Source organism: Corythoichthys intestinalis, chromosome 12 (assembly GCF_030265065.1).
Source record: "Corythoichthys intestinalis isolate RoL2023-P3 chromosome 12, ASM3026506v1, whole genome shotgun sequence".
NCBI lineage: Eukaryota > Metazoa > Chordata > Actinopteri > Syngnathiformes > Syngnathidae > Corythoichthys > Corythoichthys intestinalis.
The window spans coordinates 10,552,097-10,574,890 of NC_080406.1; the positions used below are offsets into that span (position 1 = coordinate 10,552,097).

Below are 22,794 nucleotides of genomic sequence, written 5' to 3' on the forward strand. Positions count from 1 at the left end.
ACAGTGTGTGAAAAGCTTGTGAAGAGTTACAGAAAATGTTTGGCCTCCGTTATTGCCAAAAAAGGGTACATAACAAAGTATTGAGATGAACTTTTGGTATTGACCAAATACTTATTTTCCACCATGATTTGCAAATAAATTCTTTAAAAATCAAACAATGTGATTTTGTGGGTTTTTTCCCCACATTCTATCTCTCATGGTAGAGGTTTACTCATGTTGACAATTACAGGCCTCTCTAATATTTTCAAGTGGGAGAACTTGCACAATTAGTGGTTGACTCAATACTTATTTGCCCCACTGTACCTGGCCACACAGCATTTATGACCTGAAAGTGTTCAACAATATTAAACAGTTGGTATAAAAGAACCTTTACAAAAACAATTAATTGTACAGGATATGGAGTCTGGTCAGTGCATCCAATCTTATTGTGAGCACTACTACAAGTAAGCAAAACAGTTGTATATTTAATCTTAAAAGGAAAAACCTGTTTGTCAGAAATGTTCTTAATTCAAGAATATTGTTCAAAACATTATTTGAATTTTTTTTTATTGATTTAGGTTAAAAATGACCAACTTTTAGATGTATGGGCTCAATACAAACAAATACCGTATTGGCCCGAATATAAGATGGTGTTTTTTGCATTGAAATAAGATTGAAAAAGAGGGGGTCGTCTTATATTCACGCTCAAGACATTATACCCATTCACGACACTAGATGACGCCAGATATCATTGAAGCGATGTTCTGTTATGACAGATATCAGCTACTCTCCCCATTCACGACGCTAGATGGCGCCAGATATCATTGAAGCGATGTTCTGTCATGACAGATCTCAGCTACTCTCAAGTTTAACCAGTTTGCATTATTTTATTGCAATGTTTTTCCTTATTCAGATTTGTTTCAAGACTACAGTTACAGTAAGGCTTCACTTTGACGGTTAATGCAGTTATTGCAATTTTGTTGTTTTATCACAATAGATTGGTTTATTTACATTTCAAAAACCAGAAGCCATTCATTTATGAAAGTTGTTGCACTTTAGTTTACATATTTAAATGTTCGGATATTAAGATTTGAATGAGGCAAAATAACATGCTTTTTCTCTCAAATATATTGTTATAATCATTTGTTTCAGATGTTCTGTTATTATTTTCTGTATCAAAATCAATTTGATTTTCAAAAAGTCGGTTTTCAAACTTAAGTCTTGAAAAAGAGGGGGGTCGTCTTATAATCAGGGCCGTCTTATATTCGGGCCAATATGGTAGTAATATTTACTTAAAGTAGAAGAATCTGACGCAGACTGACTAGAATCTTGACTAGATTTAACAAAAATTATCAGAATTAGACGTTATAAATTTGCAGTGTGAAAGTTAGTATAGGTCAATACAGATTTATTTTGTATTAATCATTTAGCCTATCAATTAAATAGGTTCATATTGGTGAGAAATGTAGCCCTGACCAGCATTCAACAAATATGTTTGGTCTTATTAATGTCCCGTCCCCAGCAAAAAGTGTACATACAGATTATGCTGTAATATCGTCCCTACCAATATCAAGACCAAACCTACGCCCTTGCCTTACACATTGTGTGTAGGTTTTCCCAAATATATTCTTGGACCATTTCGACAAGCGCCTTCACATTTAGACATAGGCTACATGTCTTTGCTGGTCGTATGTATGATTCACCTCAATTTCCTTATTTAGATTATGTCGAGAAGCTGGATACATTTTATGACGTCAATCCCTTTCCGTAGACGTTTGGTTGACGGTGGACTCTACCACGTGATTGGATTGTCATCTCAAAAATTAGATGACCAAATGAGTGAAAAAATATAACCCAGAGAGCGGCTTGTGAATCAAAAGGTTAGTGTGGACAACATGGGGAATTGGCTAAATAATTCAACATTTAATCTTATCCATCCTTATTGTGAACATGGGTTCTCTTTCAGTTATTTTTTTCTGAAGAATAAACTATATTTTAACATTTTTACTTCGGCACAGGGAACTCATTTATATTTTAAACCATCGGAGAGATTGTTGTTTCCTGCAGTCTGAGGCACTGTTAGGTTTAAAAGGAAAGTTCAAATCAGCTCAGCTACACTGATACACTGAGACACTGATGTGGCTTTGTATTCGTGTTGGTGATGACAGGCTGTAAAATGAATTTTCCTATGTAATAAAATAAATATATCTACCTACCTACCTACCTACCTACCTACCTACCTACCTACCTACCTACCTACCTACCTACCTACCTACCTACCTACCTACCTACCTACCTACCTACCTACAGTGCCTTCCATAATTATTGGCACCCCTGAAAAAGATGTTTTTTTAAGCTTCTAATATATATTTTTTTAAATTCAAATAATATGGGACCTTAATGAAAAAAAAAGAGAAAAATCCAAACTTCAATACAAGTGCAGTCATTCGGTGGGGAAAAAAATCCCACATAAAGAAAAAATTATTTGACATCAAAATATTTGTGTCACAATTATTAGCACCCCTGGTGTTAATACTTTGTACAACCCCCTTTTGCCAACAAAACAAGGTCTGGGGACTGAGATGGCCATGGGAGGAGCTTGATTTTGTGTCTGGTGAACCATTTCTGTGTAGATTTGGCCATATGTTTAGGGTCATTGTCTTGCTGAAAGACCCAGTGACAATCCATCTTCAGCTTTCGGGCAGAGGGCAACAGATTTTGATTTAAAATGTCCTGGTATTTCAAAGCATTCATGATGCCATGCAGCCTAACAAGGTTCCCAGGGCCTTTGGAAGCGAAAGAGCCCCACAGCATCACTGACCCACCCCCATACTTCACAGTGGGTATGAGGTGCTTTTCAGCATGCACGTCTTTCGTGGCACGCCAGACCCACTTAGAGTGTTTGTTGCCAAAAAGCTCAATCTTGGTCTCATCTGACCAAAGCACACGGTCCCAGTTGAAGCCTGTGTTTTTGTCCGGCAGCTATGAGCAGTCCCATTTGGGTCTTTTGTGTAATGTGAGGCTGTGCAAGCGTCACTGATTAGAATAAGAGAGAGAGAGTTCACTGTTACACTCAGTTTCTGAATGAATAATATTACAAAGTGTCGCGAGTTAGATTGTCTTTTGTGTTGTTAGATCGAGTGTGCCTCCGTCAGAGGTGAGTACATGAAACCAATTGTATTGCTAGTATTCTTTGCTGATGAGCAGGGCCGGCCCAGGCCATTTGGGGGCCCTAAGCAAAATAATGCCAAGGGGCCCATATTTTTGTAAAAATGTATTAAAATTTCTCTTCGGCCAATCATATAGCGAGAGCAAGTGGATAGTGAGGGGAAGAGGATAGTGAACCTACACCGGCCTTGCTGATGAGACGTTACTACTTAGCATGAAGTGCTAAGCTAATTAGAGACTATGCTAATCAGTGTCATTAGTGTCCGTTTGTATTGTGTTTTAGAGAAAGATATCAGCACTGAAGTTATTGTTGGATAGTAAAGTTGTCTCATTTCGTTATATGAAGCAACCACACACATAAAACTCCCGATCGATCGGGTCCGATCACGTCATTTTCAAAGTATCGGAATCGGCAAAAAAAAAATCTGACATGCCTTTTTTTTTCATTATATATATATTTTTTTAATTAAATCATTTTCTAAGTGTATTTAACGTTACAGACAAAATGTCTTACACTCATCCAGAGTCTTTAGTTTCGGCTTAAAGAAGGGCTATCAAATTTATCGCGTTAACGGCGGTAATGATTTTTTAAAAAAAATTAATAACGTTAAAAAATATTTAATGCAATTAACGCATGTGCTGCACGATCCACTCACGCATTGTCGCGTTCAATCTATAATGGCGCCGTTTTACCTATATATAGAGCTAGAAGGCAGCGTAAAATGAGTAGAGTGAATTTTGGCAGTCTTTGGAGCCTTTTTTTAATGGCTAAAGCCTTAAAATCCCTCTCTCAACAAATAAAAATATCGTGGGAAGCAATGTGTCGAAGAAAGGTAGTAGTTGATCATTTTCTTAACACCCTATGTTATTTCCCAACGCAGAGAAGATATATCATTTGGTGCCACTATGCACAGTCATGGTTCCACTTCCCATCATGCATTTTGGCAGAACAGTTAAGTGGCTACAGTATCATTTACTGAAAGCTCAACAAATACAATAGATGGCAATATTTAGTCACAATATACAAAGTCACATTTATCCTTTAAGAATTACAAGTCTTTCTATCCGTGGATCCCTCTCACAGAAAGAATGTTAATAATGTAAATGCCATCTTGAGGATTTATTGTCATAATAAACAAATACAGTACTTATGTACTGTATGTTGAACGTATATATTTGTCCAAGTTTTATTCATTTTTTTCTTAATGCATTGCCAAAATGTATATGATTAAATGAGGAAAAATTATCGGGAATGATTGGAATTGAATCGGGAGAAGAAAAAAAAAAGAAATCGGATCGGGAAATATCGGGATTGGCAGATACTCAAACTAAAACTATCGGGATCGGATCGGGAGCAAAAAAACATGATCGGAACAACCCTACATAAAACCCATTCATATAATTGCTTAGTCCCCCTTCAACATAAGCCCCCATTCAAACTGTGAATTGTTATACAAGAGAGAGTGCTTTGAAATTGGATTTGAATTGTATTTATGAACAACTGTTTGATAAACTGATTCATTACAGTCCGCCTGCTCCTTATTCAATTTTGTTGTTTATTCAAATTAAAATAAATGGGTCATTGACACAATTTGTATTAGCGCTTTTTCCCACAAAAAAATAAATAAATAAAAATTTTTAAAAAACTACACCAATATTTAGCACTTTTTTATTTGAATGAACAGGACTTTTGTCTAATTTGTGTACTGAGAAATTATTTTAATGTTATTTACTCAGAACCTTAAAAAAATGAAAAAAAAAAGTTTTACGTACTTAAAGAGTATGTCGTGCCCTGGGAAAATGTTAATATTCCATCATTTATCTATAAACGCATGCCTTTTGTATTCATATCATGCCACTTCGTGTAATTACACACAAGAAAATGAGAGAAATTTGGCTCGATTGTCAAGCTAAAACGACTGGCGCCCGAGATCTGGCAGATTGTGTGCGTGACGTCACGACAAGTGAAGAGAGTCCCACCGGCCACTAGGGGGGCAGCGCCTGTCTGCATCAATATAATTCCTTCTAGTGAGGGGAGAATTAGCGGGGTTTTGAGCTGTTTATGCTGTTGCATTGTGTTCGTCCTGCACATATTCCAGGTTCCCTCATGAAGAAACACCCCTCGTTGTCAATAAAAGAGAATTCAGAATTGACAGTGAGGGGTGTTTCTTCAACAAGAAAAAAGGCTCAGTGCTTTAATACTGAATGGCTTCGATGATGGCAGACAATTTAGTTTCTAGTTTCAGCGACGAATCCGACGTAGAAGGACGTAACGAATGTTCATCTAATGGTGACGAGAAGAGTTACAAAGCTTTAATTGGTGTTTTAGGTTACCAATTTGAGCCCAAATGAACGCCAATGCAGCGTAATGAAACGGTCATTGAGGGGAGCAATGACACTGATAAAACATCGGCAGCAGATCGTGTGGGAAACAACGAATGATATTTTTTGCATTTCTTTTTGTGAAGCTGATACACCGTGACCGCAAAATAATGTATAGAATAATTATCATTTATTGCGCTATCATAGTTTTTCGCTCTGCCAACAGACACAAATATGAATGGGATCAGAGGATTTGTTCTATATATTTTACGAGCGATAATTTATACATGTGTATCCTGTATCCAATGCGTGATATTTTTTTTTATTATAAAAGAGTACTCACTCTGGCCATTTCGAGCTTGGCTGCTCCCCTCCTTTGCTTAGCCTTAGCCTCTTTTGCCAGTCATCGTCCTCTTTCTTGATATCTCGGGACATTTAGGTGGCTGGTGTATGGTGGGCACCGCATCTGCTTTGAGCACCAATCTTGCAGCAAAACCCGATTTCACTTGTCCATAGTTCGAGAAGCTTTCAGGTGGAAAATAACAGAAAACCGTGTCGGAGGCTGGGTCTAGAAAATTAGCCCTCTTTGCACGGACGAACTTTACCCATTGTCTGCGTAGTCCAGCTTTTTTTTTTTCGCGTTCGGGAACTCATGGATACTATATTCCGATAAATAGCTATTTGTACACCACATAGCACAGCAGTTTTGAACCATTTTAGTGATGTTTTGGTCAAACAAACCCGAACGCTACTCTCTCGTCGATAAAGAACAATGGCACCTGGCGCCGCCTCGACTGTCAATCACTTGTTGTGACGTCGCCGCCCCATTCGGCTGTTTCCGGAACACTTTCGGAAATGTTCGTCACTTTCGATCTATTTTCGATAATTGCTCATTAATGTGATTGATTTTTTTTGGTTAACTTTATCAATATTTGTTATCTTGGCACATAACAGTTCTATTGATGTCTCACACCCCCTTTGCCGTTACCTACCCTTTAAAACAGTACAGTTGTAGACATCAGTGAAGTCAAGAAAATGTAATAGAATATTATTTTTGAAGGAAATAGTTATCCATTTTTGTCTTCATTTGTACTTACATTCCTAAAACAGCTTCAAGATAAATTGTTATTAATGTCCCGTCCCCAGCAAAAAGCCTACATGAAGGTTATGCTGTTATATCGTCCCTACCAATTTTGAGACCAAACCAACACCCTTGACCCTGGCTATTTGGCATTGAACAGAAAATGTGAAAAAGGAAGTGACCTGATCACAAAGATCTGATCACATATCCTCATGTGTCATTCTGTGCTTTCCTAGGTATCGTGTCACTGATTTCCCTGGTGATCCTCTCTTACGACCGCTACAGCACTCTGACAGTGTACAATAAGCGCGGTCCCGACTACCGCAAGCCCCTGTTGGCTGTCGGAGGATCGTGGCTCTACTCTTTGTTCTGGACGGTGCCGCCGCTCTTGGGCTGGAGCAGCTATGGTGAGGAAGGAGCCGGAACCAGCTGCTCAGTGTCTTGGACGGTCCAGACGACCCAGTCGCACGCCTACATCATCTGCCTCTTCATCTTCTGTCTGGGGCTGCCTGTGCTGGTCATGATCTACTGCTATGGCAGGCTACTATGGGCTGTCAAACAGGTAGAAAATCTGACATATGACAATGTGTATAACTTTTGAGGCAAATATTACCATTGCTGGTTTTACTGGGGAACTATTGAGAAATGATGACTGAAAGTGTATCATAAAATTGACCATGATAGTTTTAGGTTGTGTCCAGTCTCGATCAGATCAGTTTATATTTAGCAAATACTAAGGGTGTAACGGTACATGTATTTGTATTGAACCCTTTTGGTACGTGGTGCTCGGTTCGGAACGGAGGCGTACCGAACGAGTTTCTGACGTAATGTAACCCTTCGAGGCTCTGAGTCGATCGGGTTACAGTTTCTTTGTGTAGATTATATTTACTCCGTCTTTTCTACTATAATGAGGACCAACACGGTAGGACAGTATAACCCAGAAACGTCAACGGCACGACAACTTGGCCGCCGCGAGAACGCAGTGAAACGCGGGCATTAAAGTCAATCAGCCAATGCACACCAGTCGCAGCGCGGCCGCGTGTTAGACGCGCCCCAGAAGCAGCTCAACACGACGCACGTGAGAAGAACGGCAGAGTTTATTATTTAACGCGAGATGCGACCCTCCTGCGTCAATACTACTACCAGTAGCTGGGATTGGGCAGACCGGAAGTCACTCGTGTAAAAATACGGTGGATCCGGTCGATTTTCAAACTAATATGCAATCGTAACCCACTTTTTTAGTCCATCTGTTACGTCCCAAGGACGGCTCGCTAAGGACGTAGCATAAAACAAGCCACACAAATTCACAAGTGGACACAAATTTATTTCCACAACAATCACATAGAAACTAAAGTTATACAACATAAAATGTACAATATAAATGAATAGATCACATTTGTAAATTATAAACACATAATAAAATAAATAATAGCCCATTTAAATAAAATAAAGTGAAATGAGCTAAAACACCTGTAATTAAATAATAAGAATAATACACAGATCCTGCTTACACAATTAAATTTATTAATTTCTGTGTGGCGCTTTAACTTGAGAAAATACACCAATAAAGCTTTTGAAAACCTTTTTAATGATTATCTTAACACACCCCCTAGTGACAGGGCAGCACACTACAGCGCAATGCGTCACTTTTATACAGAACATTAAATGCTCCTTTACGGCGTAGCTATGACGTCCGTCCACCCTACCCCGTCGGGCCGCCGCAGAAGCCTAAACCATGCATTACTTACCAAACCCCTGGGGTTCAGTCGAACCCCGGTTAAGAACCATTGTATTACATGAATACCCCATACATACGTAATGTTAAATGCATTCTGAACAGTTTTGTGATAAATCCGTGACAGCCAAGCGTTAAACTGTGATGCGCATTAGGACTACGATGACAACTCTTCACAGGTAATAAGCAAAGGGTAAATGATTCATAAACATAGTCACAGTCTCCTGTTCATCCATCTTTCAAATGTCACCGACAAATGCAGAGTGGCTGACAAGTGAGATGATACGATAGTGAATTCAGTATAATTTGTACTGCCGTCCACTTTGATTGACAGCCTATAAATCAAGTGGCTCTCTATTGGTGGGTTGTACTATACTGTAAGTTGTTATTCCTTTGTATTCAGCACACGGATGGAGACAGTGTCACAAATTGGAGACGAATCAAGTCTCTTCTACACAGGAAGATTCTGTTATGAGCTTTCATCCTGCTGAGGGATGTGGAACAGGTGCAAGGTTGCATGATAAAGCTAAAGCAGCGGCAGCAAAGATTTCAAGGCTTGTGGCAATGTTTGGATGTGAAATGGCAGGGGGTAAATGTCAAAAGTTGGTCCAAGGTCAAATCTGGACTTAACTGCTTGGATTCTCTTGATCACACAACTGACCTACTCCATGAGTTTGCTGTAGGTCCCTTCAGTTTGGTCTTGTCCGTGTAGATTTTCAAACATAGCTAAAAATAATAATCTACATTTAGGACTACTGTTCTGGACTTTCTGATGCATGTATTGGGCGGTCAGGACCTGAAGTGCATGTCCTCAATCCAATCAGATTTCAGCACCTATGTGTTGCCATGGTATAGCTAACCTGCTCAGGATCATTTAAAATTGCCAGTGCTACTGATGTACAATGGTATGAAAAAGTATCTGAACCTTTGGAATTTCTCACATTTCTGCATTAAATTACCATCAAATGTGATCTGATCTTTGTCAAAATCACACAGATGAAAAAACAGTGTCTGCTTCAACTAAAACCACCCAAACATATATAGGTCTTCATATTTTAATGGGGAAAGTATGCAAACAATGACAGAAGAGGGAGAATAACTAAGTGAAGCATCACATTTAGTAGTTTGTGGCCCCCCTCTGGCAGCAAAAACTTCAACCAGACACGACATGTAGCTGCATATCAGTCTGGTACATCGATCAGGACTAAACTTGGCCCATTCCTCTATACAAAAGTGCTGTAGTTCAGTCAGATTCCTGGGATGTCTGGCATGAATCACTGTTTTTAAGTCATGCCACAGCATCTCAATGGGGTTCAAGTCTGGACTTTAACTTGGCCACTCCAGAACATGTATTTGTTCTTCTGAAACCATTCTGAAGTTGATTTACTTCTGTGTTTTGGGTCATTGTCTTATTGCAGCATCCATCCTCTTTTTAGCTTCGACTGTCTGACAGACGGCTTCAGGTTTTCCTGCAGAACATCCTGATAAACTTTTAAATTCATTTTTCCATTAATGATTGCAAGTTGACCAGGCCCTGAGGCAGCAAAACAGCCCCAAATCATGGTAGGGAGGAGGTGTTGGTGTTGGTAAGCTGTTCCGTTTATCCTCCACGCATGATTGTATGTTACTCCCAAACAATTCAACTTTGGTTTCATCAGTCCACAAAATATTTTGCTAAAACCTCTGTGGAGTGTCCAGGTGCCTTGTTGCGAACATTAGACGAGCAACAATGTTTTTTTTTGTTTGTTTGTTTAGACAGCAGTGGCTTCCTCCGTGGAGTCCTCCCATGAACACCATTCTTGGCCATAGTTTTACATATAGTTGAGATGAGCACAGATATATTGAGCTGTGCCATTGATTTTTATAAGTCCTTAGCAGACACTCTTGGGTTCTTATTTTACCTCTTTGAGTATTCTGCGCTGAACTCTTGGCGTCATCTTTGGTTTCTCTCCTTGAGAGAGAAATAACAGTTCCAAACTCTTTCAATATGTGGACAACGTCTCTGACTGTTGATTGATGAACATCTAGACTTTTAGAGATGGTTTTGTATCCTTTCCCAGCTTTATACAAATCAACAATCCTTGATCGCAGGTCTTCAGACAGCTCTTTTGACCGAGCCACGATGCACATCAGACAATGCTTCTCATCAAGACAATTCTTACCAGGTGTGTGTTTTATAGTGGGCAGGGCAGCTTTAAACCACTCATCAGTGATTGAACACACCTGACTTAAATTGTTTGGTAAAAATTGGTTTCAGTTGCTCTTTAAGTCTACTTAGGCAGAGAGTATACTTACTTATTTTCCCCCCTTCTATCATTGTTTGCATGCTATCCTCATTGAAACCTGTAATTGTTTGGGCGGTTTTAGTTAAAGCAGACACTGTTTTTACATATGTTAGATTTTGACAACAATCAGATCACATTTGATTGTAATTTTATGCAGAAACGTGAGGAATTCCAAAAGGTTCAGATAGTTTTTCATACCACTGTATCAGCTAGATTTAACACTTAAAGCAACACAAGGTAACTTTTCAACCTTTATATAATATTTTCATCACATTTGTGATATGTCGACTGACAACTAGTTAAATGACACTTCTTTCATATCTTGAGGGGGTGTTTATCATTTTAACCGACACTAATAAACTTTGAGGTTGGTGGCGGGAACCCTGCCTCACAAAAAAACTGCAAATGCCCTGACTGCTTTAAGGCATAAATCAATTCCTCCTTTCCCCATTCGTTATTAGGACGGAAGTCAATACCAACGCTTTAGCGTGACTTCTTCAAAGATGGCAGAGCAACAAAAGAGACAAAAAGTTTTGTCCAAGGAGACAAAAAAGGGAGGCTACAAGGATAAAAGGACACTCAGGAATAAACATTGGACCAGCTTTCACTTGCTGTCGTGACTTGTGACCGCTGACGTGTTCGGGGGCAGAAGGTCGGTGGGAAAGTACGGTACAAAAACATACGTTTCTTAAAATCAACATCGTTATATGCTACTGTTTAATCACAATTGGATTCATTAACTCATTACTATTTGCCTTCACACAGCTGCTGGAAACAGAAATGTAGTTTAATCCATCTGCAGGTGGAGATCATGTTTTTACGACACTGTGCGCTGGTCCTCATGGGAAACGCAGTCTTCCCAGTCTTAAATAGCATTAATATGTGAATTACAATCATATTTTGAGACGATTTGACTACATGCAATAATTTGGCAAAGCACAGATGACGAGAAATTAGTCTTTTAATCTGCGGTTTAGCCACGCCTACCATTATAGGGCTCTAGCGTCCCCATCAGCAGGATGACGTCGGCAGGGTCATGGTTTCATCTGATATAGAGTTCAGCCTCAGGGGAATTATTCAGAACGAGGAAAATGCGACGAAGAGACCCGCAAAATATCATTGTTTCAGCCTCTCTACTCCAATATTTTTATAGGATATTTTTCTCGAAGTATTTTTCCCCAATTGCTAAATAAATGGTATGGTCATGACAAATAACAGTCTTGTGCTAAATTGAATATGAAATATAAAAAATATATTTATTCAGTACGACATGGCAAAATTTCTCCATAATGGTCAAAACTGTCGTCTTCACCTTTACTGTCACATCTCGCGAACTATATTTTATACCACTGAAATTAGTCCGGCTTTTGTCATTTCCCTGCCCCGGCTTAGGAGAGCGCAAACAAACCAGGAGGCGTGACAGGTAGCTGACATGCTAACCCGAACCGAGTGATGTTGCGACGTCTCTTCCCGGATTTCGAAGCGAAAAATCACTCAAAACTACTCAGATCAAATCACTCGGCGGCGGGGTTGTCGATTATCTTCGCCGATCGGCAACCCGCCCAGAGCTATATTATCTATTGTGTACTACTACTGTCACAATGAATGCTTTAACAAATTTTAGTTTACAAAAACCCTCCTATCAGCAGCTCTGTTGAGTATGCTGTGCAGTACTGTACTACTCCTGATCAGTCGTGTGGTGAGACACTGCATATTTATATAGTATTGATGTTTTCTATAATTGGTATTAAAAGGTGGTTCAACACCCCACTGGAGAGTCACATACAAAACACTTGGCTGGGCTTAGTGGTGTTGTTTCCCAACGTCTTAATCTGTAATCAGTTTTATTCAATCACTTGTAAGACTCCCTAGTGTGCATAAGCTACTTTTAATTAAAGCAGTAAGAATTAACCTTTACTGATAATTACTGTGTGGGTTACAGTACATTAGCTGGATGACTTAATCAATGCTATATCGTTAATGTCATTCAACTATACAGTACCTAAAAGCAATTAGTGGCTGTTGAGTATAGAGTAAATGTCTTTTGAAAAAAGTCCTTCAGACGTTAGAATTAGATTTGACAAGACTCTGTTTATGTTGCCTTCTTAATAAGGGCTGGAAAGCCGACTAAAACATTATACAGTGGAAACTAACTGTAGCCTTCGGCTCAAGTCTGAGCAGCTTGTACACGCACACCAAGGGCAAGTGGCCATTTATTGATGAGCAGCACCTGATACAAATCAACTATGCCCACACCCTCTGGACAATTAGCCATAAGAGCACATTCAAGAACAGCAGTGTTTGTTTAAAGTTGGGTGACCATATTTTGATTTCCAAAAAAGAGGACACTCAGCCCGGCCTCAAGATACTTGAATTTTACTTGAAGTTCACTCAAAGATGCCTATATCACTTTAATGAAAGTGTGCCCCCTCACTCTGGATGGAAAAATGCATTTTGAAAAATCAATCAATAAATAAATAATGACTAATATAGAGATAGATAGATAGATATAATGCAGACCCATGGAAATGTAGTCCAGTCAATACACATACACACAGTAGGCTATGTGCCAACTAATTGTTTTTATAAATTACTATAGCGACAATTGTCCTTGACAAATTGTTATTCCCATTCAATTGATATTCTCATTCAATGTTCTAGATTACACACAAAAAATAACCGAAAAAAAGTGACAAACTATCCAACCAGCATGTTTCCAAACGTAGCAGTTCAAAACTACGTTTCCCATAATGCCTAGCGTGGTTTAGCTTACTGATAGTTAGCTGAGGCAAAAAATCAAACTTTGCTATAAAAGTTTACCATCATTGGCAGCGCAACGATGCGACACCAAACGGGATTTTACAGTCAAAGCTCCGACAGAAGTCAACAGTTGCCATTATATACGTATTTATCGTAAAAAACTTAACAACTGGGCGGGCGTTGTGGCCAAATCGTCAACCCAGTAGATGACAGTAATGCCTCATGATAGGGGTAAACTGCCAACAAAAACAAGAAGAACTACTCCTTCCCTCCCTTCTAGTAGGAGCCATGTCAACTGCTGCCACCCAGCGGCCGGAGGGATTCTCTTCAAGTTGGTCCCGTGAAAAATCATGAGAACCGGACATCTTTATGAATTTAAAAAACCCGACCGGACGACAAGGATACTACGTGAAAGTAGGACTTGTCTGGGCAAAAGAGGACGTTTGGTCACCCTAGTTTAAAGTGATCCTCTAACTTAAAACATGTAGGCTCTAATAAACCACAATTGTACTCTTGTGCTAAAATATGTTATTAGAAACACATAAAATGTTAAATCAATGGCAATATTTTTATAATGTTTAGAACATATTTTGACCGTTAGTTGGCGCCATGGTTTGCGGGCTCGCAGTGATGACGTCATGGGGATCTTTCCAAATGTGTAGCGTGTTCAACAATTGCTTATTGCAAAATGCCACGATGTGCCGATTTCCAGTCAAATGGAAAAAAGGGGAGTGAAGCGAGTGGTCAAGGTGGAATTGGTATTTTTAGTGAATAACTGTCCATAAGTGGAAGCTTCTCCCCCTTTTTGGTCCCTGTATGCACATATCCTACCCACCACGCGTTACAACTGGCGCCCGAACATTTTTCCTGGATCCTCAGTCAAGTAAGGGATCCGTCTATTTTCTGGATCCGAAGGTCCCACCGCGTCTGCAATGTTGGTTTCGGATCTGTCCATTTTTTTTGATTCGTCGGTCCAACAGCGGCTTTTCGGATCAGTCTATTTTGTGGAATTGACGGCCTGATCGCGGCCTCAACATTGCCATGGGATCGGTCTAATTACAGGATCTTCGAGTGAGTAAAAAACGCGGATTTGGATTACTATTGCTATCTTTCTTGTTGACTATTCTTCGTGGGAGATTTCCCCAAATCATACTAAATAATTAAAGCACTATGGCACGCTACAGTGACGACAGTGACTCTGATGTGGACCTTACAACAATGTTGGAGTTTGTCAGGGAACGCTTGATGCGTACTGCTGAGCTCCCGAGTGAAGAGTGGTCAAGGTGGAAATATTATCTTTTGTGAATAAATGTGCATAAGTGGAAGCTTCTCCCCTTTTTGGTACTTTTATACACGCACGTATCCTACCTACCACGCGTTACAATGTACAAGACATGGATTACACAAGGTGTGCTCTTTGGCCTGTACTGTATGTAAAGCACACCACAGCTCTGGATGCTAACAATCTACATAATTATATTGGGATAAGTTTAAAAAGGCAATATGCTTACCTTGAATATCTGCTAATAAAACCGGAGCTCCCAACCGGAGCTCCCAACAGCACTCCCTAGCTCTGTTGCCATTGAGAATCACTTGCAGCGAGTGCATCACCAGTTTTGCCCAACTTTTATCTTATCAGGTATTTGCTGCACGTATTTTTCCCTGAAGCTCATCTTGTGAACGACCGACAGTGCTGTCCTGCTCTTCACTTTTCAGATCTGGTTCAAATAGCAAGGGTAGAACCGACGACATGTTGGGAAAGCTAACGAGTGACACGCTGGATTTTCGGCAACGGGCCCGGTGACGTCACGCACTGCGACGTAACAAGAATGGCGACCTATCACTTAAAATAATTTTACAAACTTTATTAAAACAAAAACATTAAGAGGGGTTTTAATATCAAATTATTATAACTCATACTAACATTTATCTTTTAAGAATTACTTAAAAATAGAGGATCCCTTGAACAGTGTTCACCACCCTCAACATAGGAAAAAAATTAGATTCAGACGGCTATGACTAAAGATGTCCCGCTCGATCGGGTCCGATCACGTCATTTTCAAAGTATCGGAATCGGCAAAAAAAATGTCGGACATGCCTTTTTTTAATATATACTGTATATTTTTTAATTAAATCGTTTTCTAATTGTATTTAACGTTACAGACAAAATGTCTTACACCTATCCAGAGTCTTTAGTTTTGGCTTAAAGTAGGGCTATCAAATTTATCGCGTTAACGGCGGCAATTAATTTTTTTTAAATTAATCACGTTTAACACAATTAACGCATGCGCTGCACGACCCACTCACGCATTGTCGCGTTCAATCTATAAAGGCGCCGTTTTACCCGTATATAGAGCTAAAAGGCAGCATAAAATGAGTAGAGTGAATTTTGGCAGTCTTTGGAGCCTTTTTTTTAATTGGCTATTCCCTCTCTCAACAATTAGAAATATCGTGAGATGCAATGTGGGGAAGAAAGGTAGTAATTGATCTTTTTCTTAACACCCTATGTTATTTCCCAACGCAGAGAAGATATATCAATTGGTGCCACTACGCACAGTCATGGTTGCACTTCCCATCATGCATTTGGGCAGAACAGTTAATTGGCTACAGTATCATTTACTGAAAGCTCAACAAATACACTAGATGGCAATATTTAGTCAGAATATACAAAGTCTCATTTATCCTTTAAGAATTACAAGTCTTTCTATCCGTGAATCCCTCTCACAGAAAGAATGTGAATAATGTAAATGCCATCTTGAGGATTTATTGTCATAATAAACAAATACAGTACTTGTGTACTGTATGTTGAATGTATATATTCATTCGAGTTTTATTCATTTTTTTCTTAATGCATTGCCAAAATGTATATGATCGGGAATAATTATCGGGAATGATTGGAATTGAATCGGGAGCAAAAAAAAAAAAAAAAAAAAAGCAATTGGATCGGGAAATATCGGGATCGGCAGATACTCAAACTAAAACGATCGGATCGGGAGCAAAAAAACATGATCGGAACAACCCTAGCTATGACCATTTAGGGTCCATCTTCCGCAACTTTAAGCCTGCGTACAGTGGATTTAGTGAGTGTTCTCATGCGAAACAGGGCCTTGGTTTATGCAAATTTTATCTCGTGATTGCAAACTTGTCTTTTAGAATAATTCACTAAGGCCCATGTTCAGACTGGCAGTGAAAATCTCGATTTTTGGCCCATCCAGATTGAAACTGGATGGCTCTTTTGTAGTCTGAACAATCATAAAGCACGGAAATCGGATTTTTGCGAGACGGATGAAAAACACATACGGGTTGTAGTCAGAGGTGGGTACCCATAGCAAAGCAAAATTGAAGATGAACTCTTGTTAATGTCTCATTTACATCTCTGAGAAGTGAATCAACAATAATTGAGACCAGGGTGGTTTTCTCAGTTTTCTCAAATTTGTCTCATGAGAAATAAGTCTCTTAGTGAGCATTACCTGAGAAGGTCTTGAGAATAGTTCTACTGGCACGATTTTTCAATAAAGTCTCACAGTTGTCTCCTTTCAAGATCTCTCCAAGAGACAACTATGAGTACTTGTGTCGATCTCAAATGCGTCTCAATTTTATCTCCTTACTTGGAGTCACGATCTCAGTAATGTCTCATTAAAAGACATGGATGAGCAAAGTATTTTATTTCTTAAACCTGCCTCAGCTGCCTCTTTTACTGATCTCGCCAAGCAACCCTATATTGTGTCAGTCTCAAATATTTCTCAATTTGATAACCTTCTAGTCTGCAATTGCTCATTTTGGGTTTTCAAGATCCTTTCATCGTAACAAAGAGTAGTGCCTGCTCTGACATGTCTAATCACATCTTAATTCATATCATGCCAAACTCCAAGAAAATATTATAATTGGTCAAATAATTAAATAACATCTGATTCATTTGGTTCATGTTGTCCAATGTAAAAATTAGAGAAAACTATTGGCCACTACAAATGCATTATCGTTTTTTTTTGTTTCGAAGACTGAAAGTTTACCACAAAATAGTGTGGAGAACCTTAGTCGTCTTGTTTAAACATGTATGATCTATGTGACATTGTTAGTGCTGATTGGGATTGATAACAGAACCGTTAGATAATCTGCAAAATGATTCCATGGTATTGAAACACTCCCTACACTTGTCGCTGCGACAGTGCAGTAAAGGGGCCGCCGTGGTGCAGTTGGTATCTGGAGTTGTCCTTGGACCGAAGGGTCAGTGGTTCGATTCCTGGCTACGACTGCCCACTGTTGAAGTGCCCTTGGGCAAGGCACTGAACCCTGATTTGCCTCCAATGGGTTGACAGCGCCTTGCATGGCAGCAGCCCCATTGGTGTGTGAATGTGTGCTACTGTAATGCGCTTTGGGCATGGTAACCATGCAGATAAATGCGCTATATAAGCACTGTCCATTTACCATTTTAAAGCTGCGTGTGCTAAATCTGTTGGCCCTCTGGGGGCCCCTGCTGGCTGGGAGCCGTAGGCAATTTCCTGGTTTGCCTAATGGGACGCGACGCCTCTGCAAATGCGCCATGGATCGGTACCGGTCCGCGGCCTGGTGGTTGGGGACAACTGCACTACGTGACTAATGTGGTCAATAGCTCAACAATTTGCTTTAAAGCTACCACAAGAAAACACCATGCTTAAAAGAATGTAAAAGAAACACAGGCGAAAAGTATTTTGAGGCAATGAAAAAATAATAATAATAAAAGACTCAATTTAAAAAAAAATGGTAGGTACCGTATTTTTCGGACTATAAGTCACAGTTTTTTTCATGGTTTGGCTTAGGGTGCGTCTTATACTCTGGAGCGACTTATTTGTGACATTATTAACACATTATTATATCATTTCACATGTTATTTGGGTGTTTTGGAGTGACACTGATGGTTTGGTAAACTTCTTAGCATGTTCTTTATGCTACAATTATCTGAATAACTCTTAATAGCTATGTTACTTTAACATACCGGCCATGTTCGCATTTCGTTTTTCATGCATAATTTAACATTGGCTAGGTTCATACTACAGATCTTAAAGCAGAAATGTGAACTAAGGTTGGCCACCCATGTTTTTGAATAATATCAATGGCTAAACAATTATAAGCATATTTTCATTGTTTTTTTAACGCAACCCTTCCAGATTCTTTGTTTAACCCATAGCAACGCCCTTGACAATGAAAATGCTTTTCTTCGGCAATCTTCGGAAATTACGTCACATCGGGAAGTGCGAGGGAAGTCCGCCATAGAACAGTATTGTTTGTTGCATTGCTTCTCGGTAAGATGCCACGGCAGTGTGTGGCGATGTTTTGTTCTCACTCAAACGAAAAGTTGTATGAGTGGCCAAAGGATAGCAGGGCACGTAAATGGACATCTTTCGTTCGCACGAAGCGAATGAATTTCACGCCATCATCGAGTAGTGTTCTCTGCTGCAAACACTTCGAAGATGCCTGCTTCCTTAACCGGTCTGCTTATGATCAAGGATTTGCCAAAATGTAAGTGTGATTTTTGGATAGATGACTAATGACTTTGTCAAAGCAGAGCTGCCAACTGTTGTGGAATTAACAGTATAAGCTAGCGATGTTAGCCGAAAGTTAACTCGTGGCAATCCCCAATCATAGTTGTTGTTGCGTTCGCTAGGTCAAGCGTGTTTAAATTTTGCGTCATCTACGCCCTTGTCCGAAAGGGTTAATCCACTGTCACTCGGGAAAGGGGTGTGGATGTGCATATAAGCGGGTCGGCGTCGCGGTAATTCACAGTCACGTTGCCGTAAGAGACACACAACGCCGGTGAGTTTGTGCACATTTATTTGTATTTGTATTATGTATTTACACCTTCATGCTTTAAGCATTGCATTGCATTTGTACGGTTCGGCGTTTCTTTCACGGTGATTGCTTGATAGCCTTCTAGTTTGTGTTTTACGTATGAGAGCCGCTGACAGGTGACAACAACAAGCGTGTTGCTTTTAATGTCTGGCAGCAAATCAGCGAACGCGCAGGTCACGCAGTGAATTATGGGAAATGTAGTCTCGGGACAACACTGCAGTGGTGCTTTGTAATCTGTTCGCTGTTCCTGCCGAGAGCCCCGGCCCCGAGAGCCTCGTACTGTTAGCTCCATGTGTTAATAAAGAAGCAAAGTTGTCAGCACATCGTGTGTCCGATACATTTGTAAACAAAAAGCTCATAACAAGACACTATGCACGATCCGTTTAAGAGACGCTGGAGTAGTAGGAGGCGAGGAGGAGATCAGCGAGAAGCAAAACTTCGCGGTCGAATGTGGCGGCAGTCTGCTATTATTTTGTTTTCTTATTGTTGCCACAAGGGTGGGTGTCTCGTGTCGATGTGTTTTAGCTCATTTAAAACTGAATTTACCGCGGATTGGAACATATTCTCGGCTCTCCCGCCATCCGTGTTGTTGTAGAGACGACTTTCGGCGCGCGCGTGACGTTGCTCGTGAAGAACACGTCACGCAAATAAACAAATCTGATTTGTCGATTGATTTTGTACCTACTCGAGAGGCTGTGTCCCAGACTTTTCTCTCAGTGTTTGAAAAATACAGGTAGAACAGTCTGGCCGTGCCAGGCAAACACTCAGTTGCCTTGACATTTTTCCGAGTAAGGCCAACGACGTCATGCATCAAGAGAGACAATAGCTAATTAATATGTTCACTCGCCACCCTGTGGTCTGGGGTGTGAATTGCAACCTGTCAAAATGACGGATGGACTTCAGTTTTTTCCGTCACCGTTATAAAAAACCGGTCAACGACGGAAAATATTCAGTTAACGCGACCCCTGGTTGGAAGTCTCGTGGCGTAAAAGGAATTGCAGTAACCCTGTAGTATTGGTTGAGTGACAGTGACAAGCTATGTCATCACCCCGAGCGTCCATTGCGCACATAAAACATGGCCTCCTCCGTAGGTCAAAACATGTACTAAATATTATAGATTTTTAAATCAATTGCAAAATGTTGTGTTTCTAATAACTTATCTTAGTAAAAGAGAACAATTGTTGCTTATTAGAGCCTACAAGTCTAAGTCCAAGGTTCCCTTTAAATAAATAAATTAATAGATAAGAATTAAAATCCTAGTAATCCAGACAATAATGAGATGATTTGCTATATGCAAGAGCATGCTTCTCAGATATTCTCTGATCCATTTTGAAATCCTTTCTAAACTGTGAGAGTATTACAAGGGATTTATTCACGAGTACCCATCTGGCTGAGATGTATTTGTATAATGAAAGTGCTAAATCTAGGCTACTTTACATGCTTTTCTGTGTGTACCAATGATGCTTTTGCATGACGTGTCCTCCAGAGGCAGCTCCTGGTGCTTGATTTGCAAAAAGTTCTTAGATTCGTGTGTGGAGTTTGCCCTTTTTGAAATGGTTGATATCACATTTTTATATGAGTCAGTATTGTTTCATTTGTAACAGTCCTAATGTTCAGTTTTATTTTTCTTTTGATGGTTGTCATCTTTAATAGTAAAGAACTCCACTTTACTCTACTATACAGTGTTTATAATATTATTTTATTGCAATCTGCAACCGCTAGCTGCAAGGGAACAGTTCCAAATGCCAAAATGTTGTATTTATTAGTTGTTGAGGGTCTCTGAAGATTGTTTTTTAGCAGCTAGAAGGTCAAAATCAGTTTGATTTAGCGATGGTGCCTTGTTGTCAAATAACTCTTGTTTTGCCCTCAATGCCGTTTGCCTCTTTGAATGTACACACGAGGACATTTCATGACCTGTCGAATGCCAAATCATGAAGTTTGTGTTTAGCACTCTTAAGCGGCACATGATGAAAAATGAAGCTTGCTGACCAAGTGAAAAAGATTTTAAAAAATAAATTGCACAACTAGCTAATTTGATGAAATAACATGAAGTAACATGCGTGAACAACAATACTAGAGGTGTGCATCGGCACTGCCCTCACGAATAGATTCGATTACGATTCGGAGGGCCGCGATTCGATTGGATTGGATTCAGAGGGTCACGATTCGGCAATGCATCACGATGCATTAAAGCCTGGGATGCAATAAAATTCTAAAGCAAAGCATATTTTTTGTGAATCATGAGGCAACACAAGCGGTCAGACATTAAACAACTTTTTATTGGCTCTTGTGTCACTCCTGGTTGAAGTCAAATGAAGATACTTTCATATATATATATATATATATATATATATATATATATATGGCGGAAAACACAGACAAGACTGAAAAAAGCAGTTTCTGCTCTTACACTCCTCTTGAAAAGAAACTGCTGTATTTTAAGCTAAAACAACTGTTGTGTTTGATAGAACAATATATCTATATGTTGCCATAGCAGATTCACGGCGCATGAAGCCCCCGAACTATTTTTAATTTGTCCGTTTTACCCTGAAAACACCCGTTTACAGATGTCGCGCAACCGCTTTGTTTCAATCCAACCATAAAACAAAGGTAATTAATTATATTTATTATTCAAAATGTCTGTCATTTTTTAGCTTAGAATCATTCATTGATGTCTCCTATTTCGTTTACAAAAAGAAAAAAAAACGACAAAAATTTGTGAGTGAATAATTTTTTAAACTTTTAAACAAATTGTCACAATGAAAAAAATGGCGTCTGTAAAAAAGGTCACAGATATCTACCTCATAACTATCGCTTAATTGTATTTTTTTGTTACTGTCGCATTTTCTCTGATATGTTTGATGATAAATAATTAATCCCAAAAAAAAAAAAAAAAAGTTGAAAAAAAAACATTTAAAAGGGTAAATATATGAAAAAGAACATCTCGACCACTCTTTGATGTCTGCGATTTCTGCATCGCGACCCTTGTTATATAACCATGTTTCACCCATAAAATCCCAAAAGAATCCAGCTGTGTCTTGACACTCAGTGATACATGCTACATGGAGTTTTTGGATTGAAACAAAGTAGGTACGCGATAATATCTCATTAAAGTCATGGCGTCTGTATTTCTGCTCTCGCGTGCTTTCACCTCCAGATAGTGTTTTGCTGTTTGAAAAAAATTTTTTTTTTTTGAAAATGCCCTCTTGTTTAAAATTTTTCTTCCCCCAGAAAATTCATATTTTAAGCTTTCCAATGATGTATCACACATGCATATCGGACAATTTGGAATTTTGTCCAAATTGGGGGTCTCATAGCGGAACTTCAAGTCACCTGAGTGTTTTCTGCCATAAATATAGCTATATATCGATAATATATATATATATATATATATTAGGGCTGTCAAAATTATTGCGTTAACGAGCGGTAATTATTTTTTTAAATTAATCACGTTAAAATATTTGACGCAATTAACGCACTTGCCTAGCTCAGACAGATTTAAATGACAGAAGAGTGAAAGGCCCACTTGTTAATTGTGTTTTGCGGAGTTTTGCTGCCCTCTGCTGGCGCTTGGTTGCGACTGATTTTATAGGCTTCAGCACCCAGGGGCATTGTGTAAGTAATTATTGACATCAACA

At 39.3% G+C, this 22,794-nt stretch overlaps 1 protein-coding gene across 2 annotated transcripts in view; it reads left to right on the forward strand.

The window, feature by feature from the left end:
* tmtops2b (teleost multiple tissue opsin 2b) overlaps window positions 1-22,794 on the forward strand; it is a 103,970-nt gene that overhangs the window by 44,973 nt on the left and 36,203 nt on the right. For both annotated transcript variants that reach the window (XM_057851665.1, XM_057851666.1), the window contains exon 2: window positions 6,787-7,112. In XM_057851665.1, coding sequence (XP_057707648.1) covers window positions 6,787-7,112 — 326 coding nt within the window. The remainder of the gene's footprint in view (window positions 1-6,786; window positions 7,113-22,794) is intronic.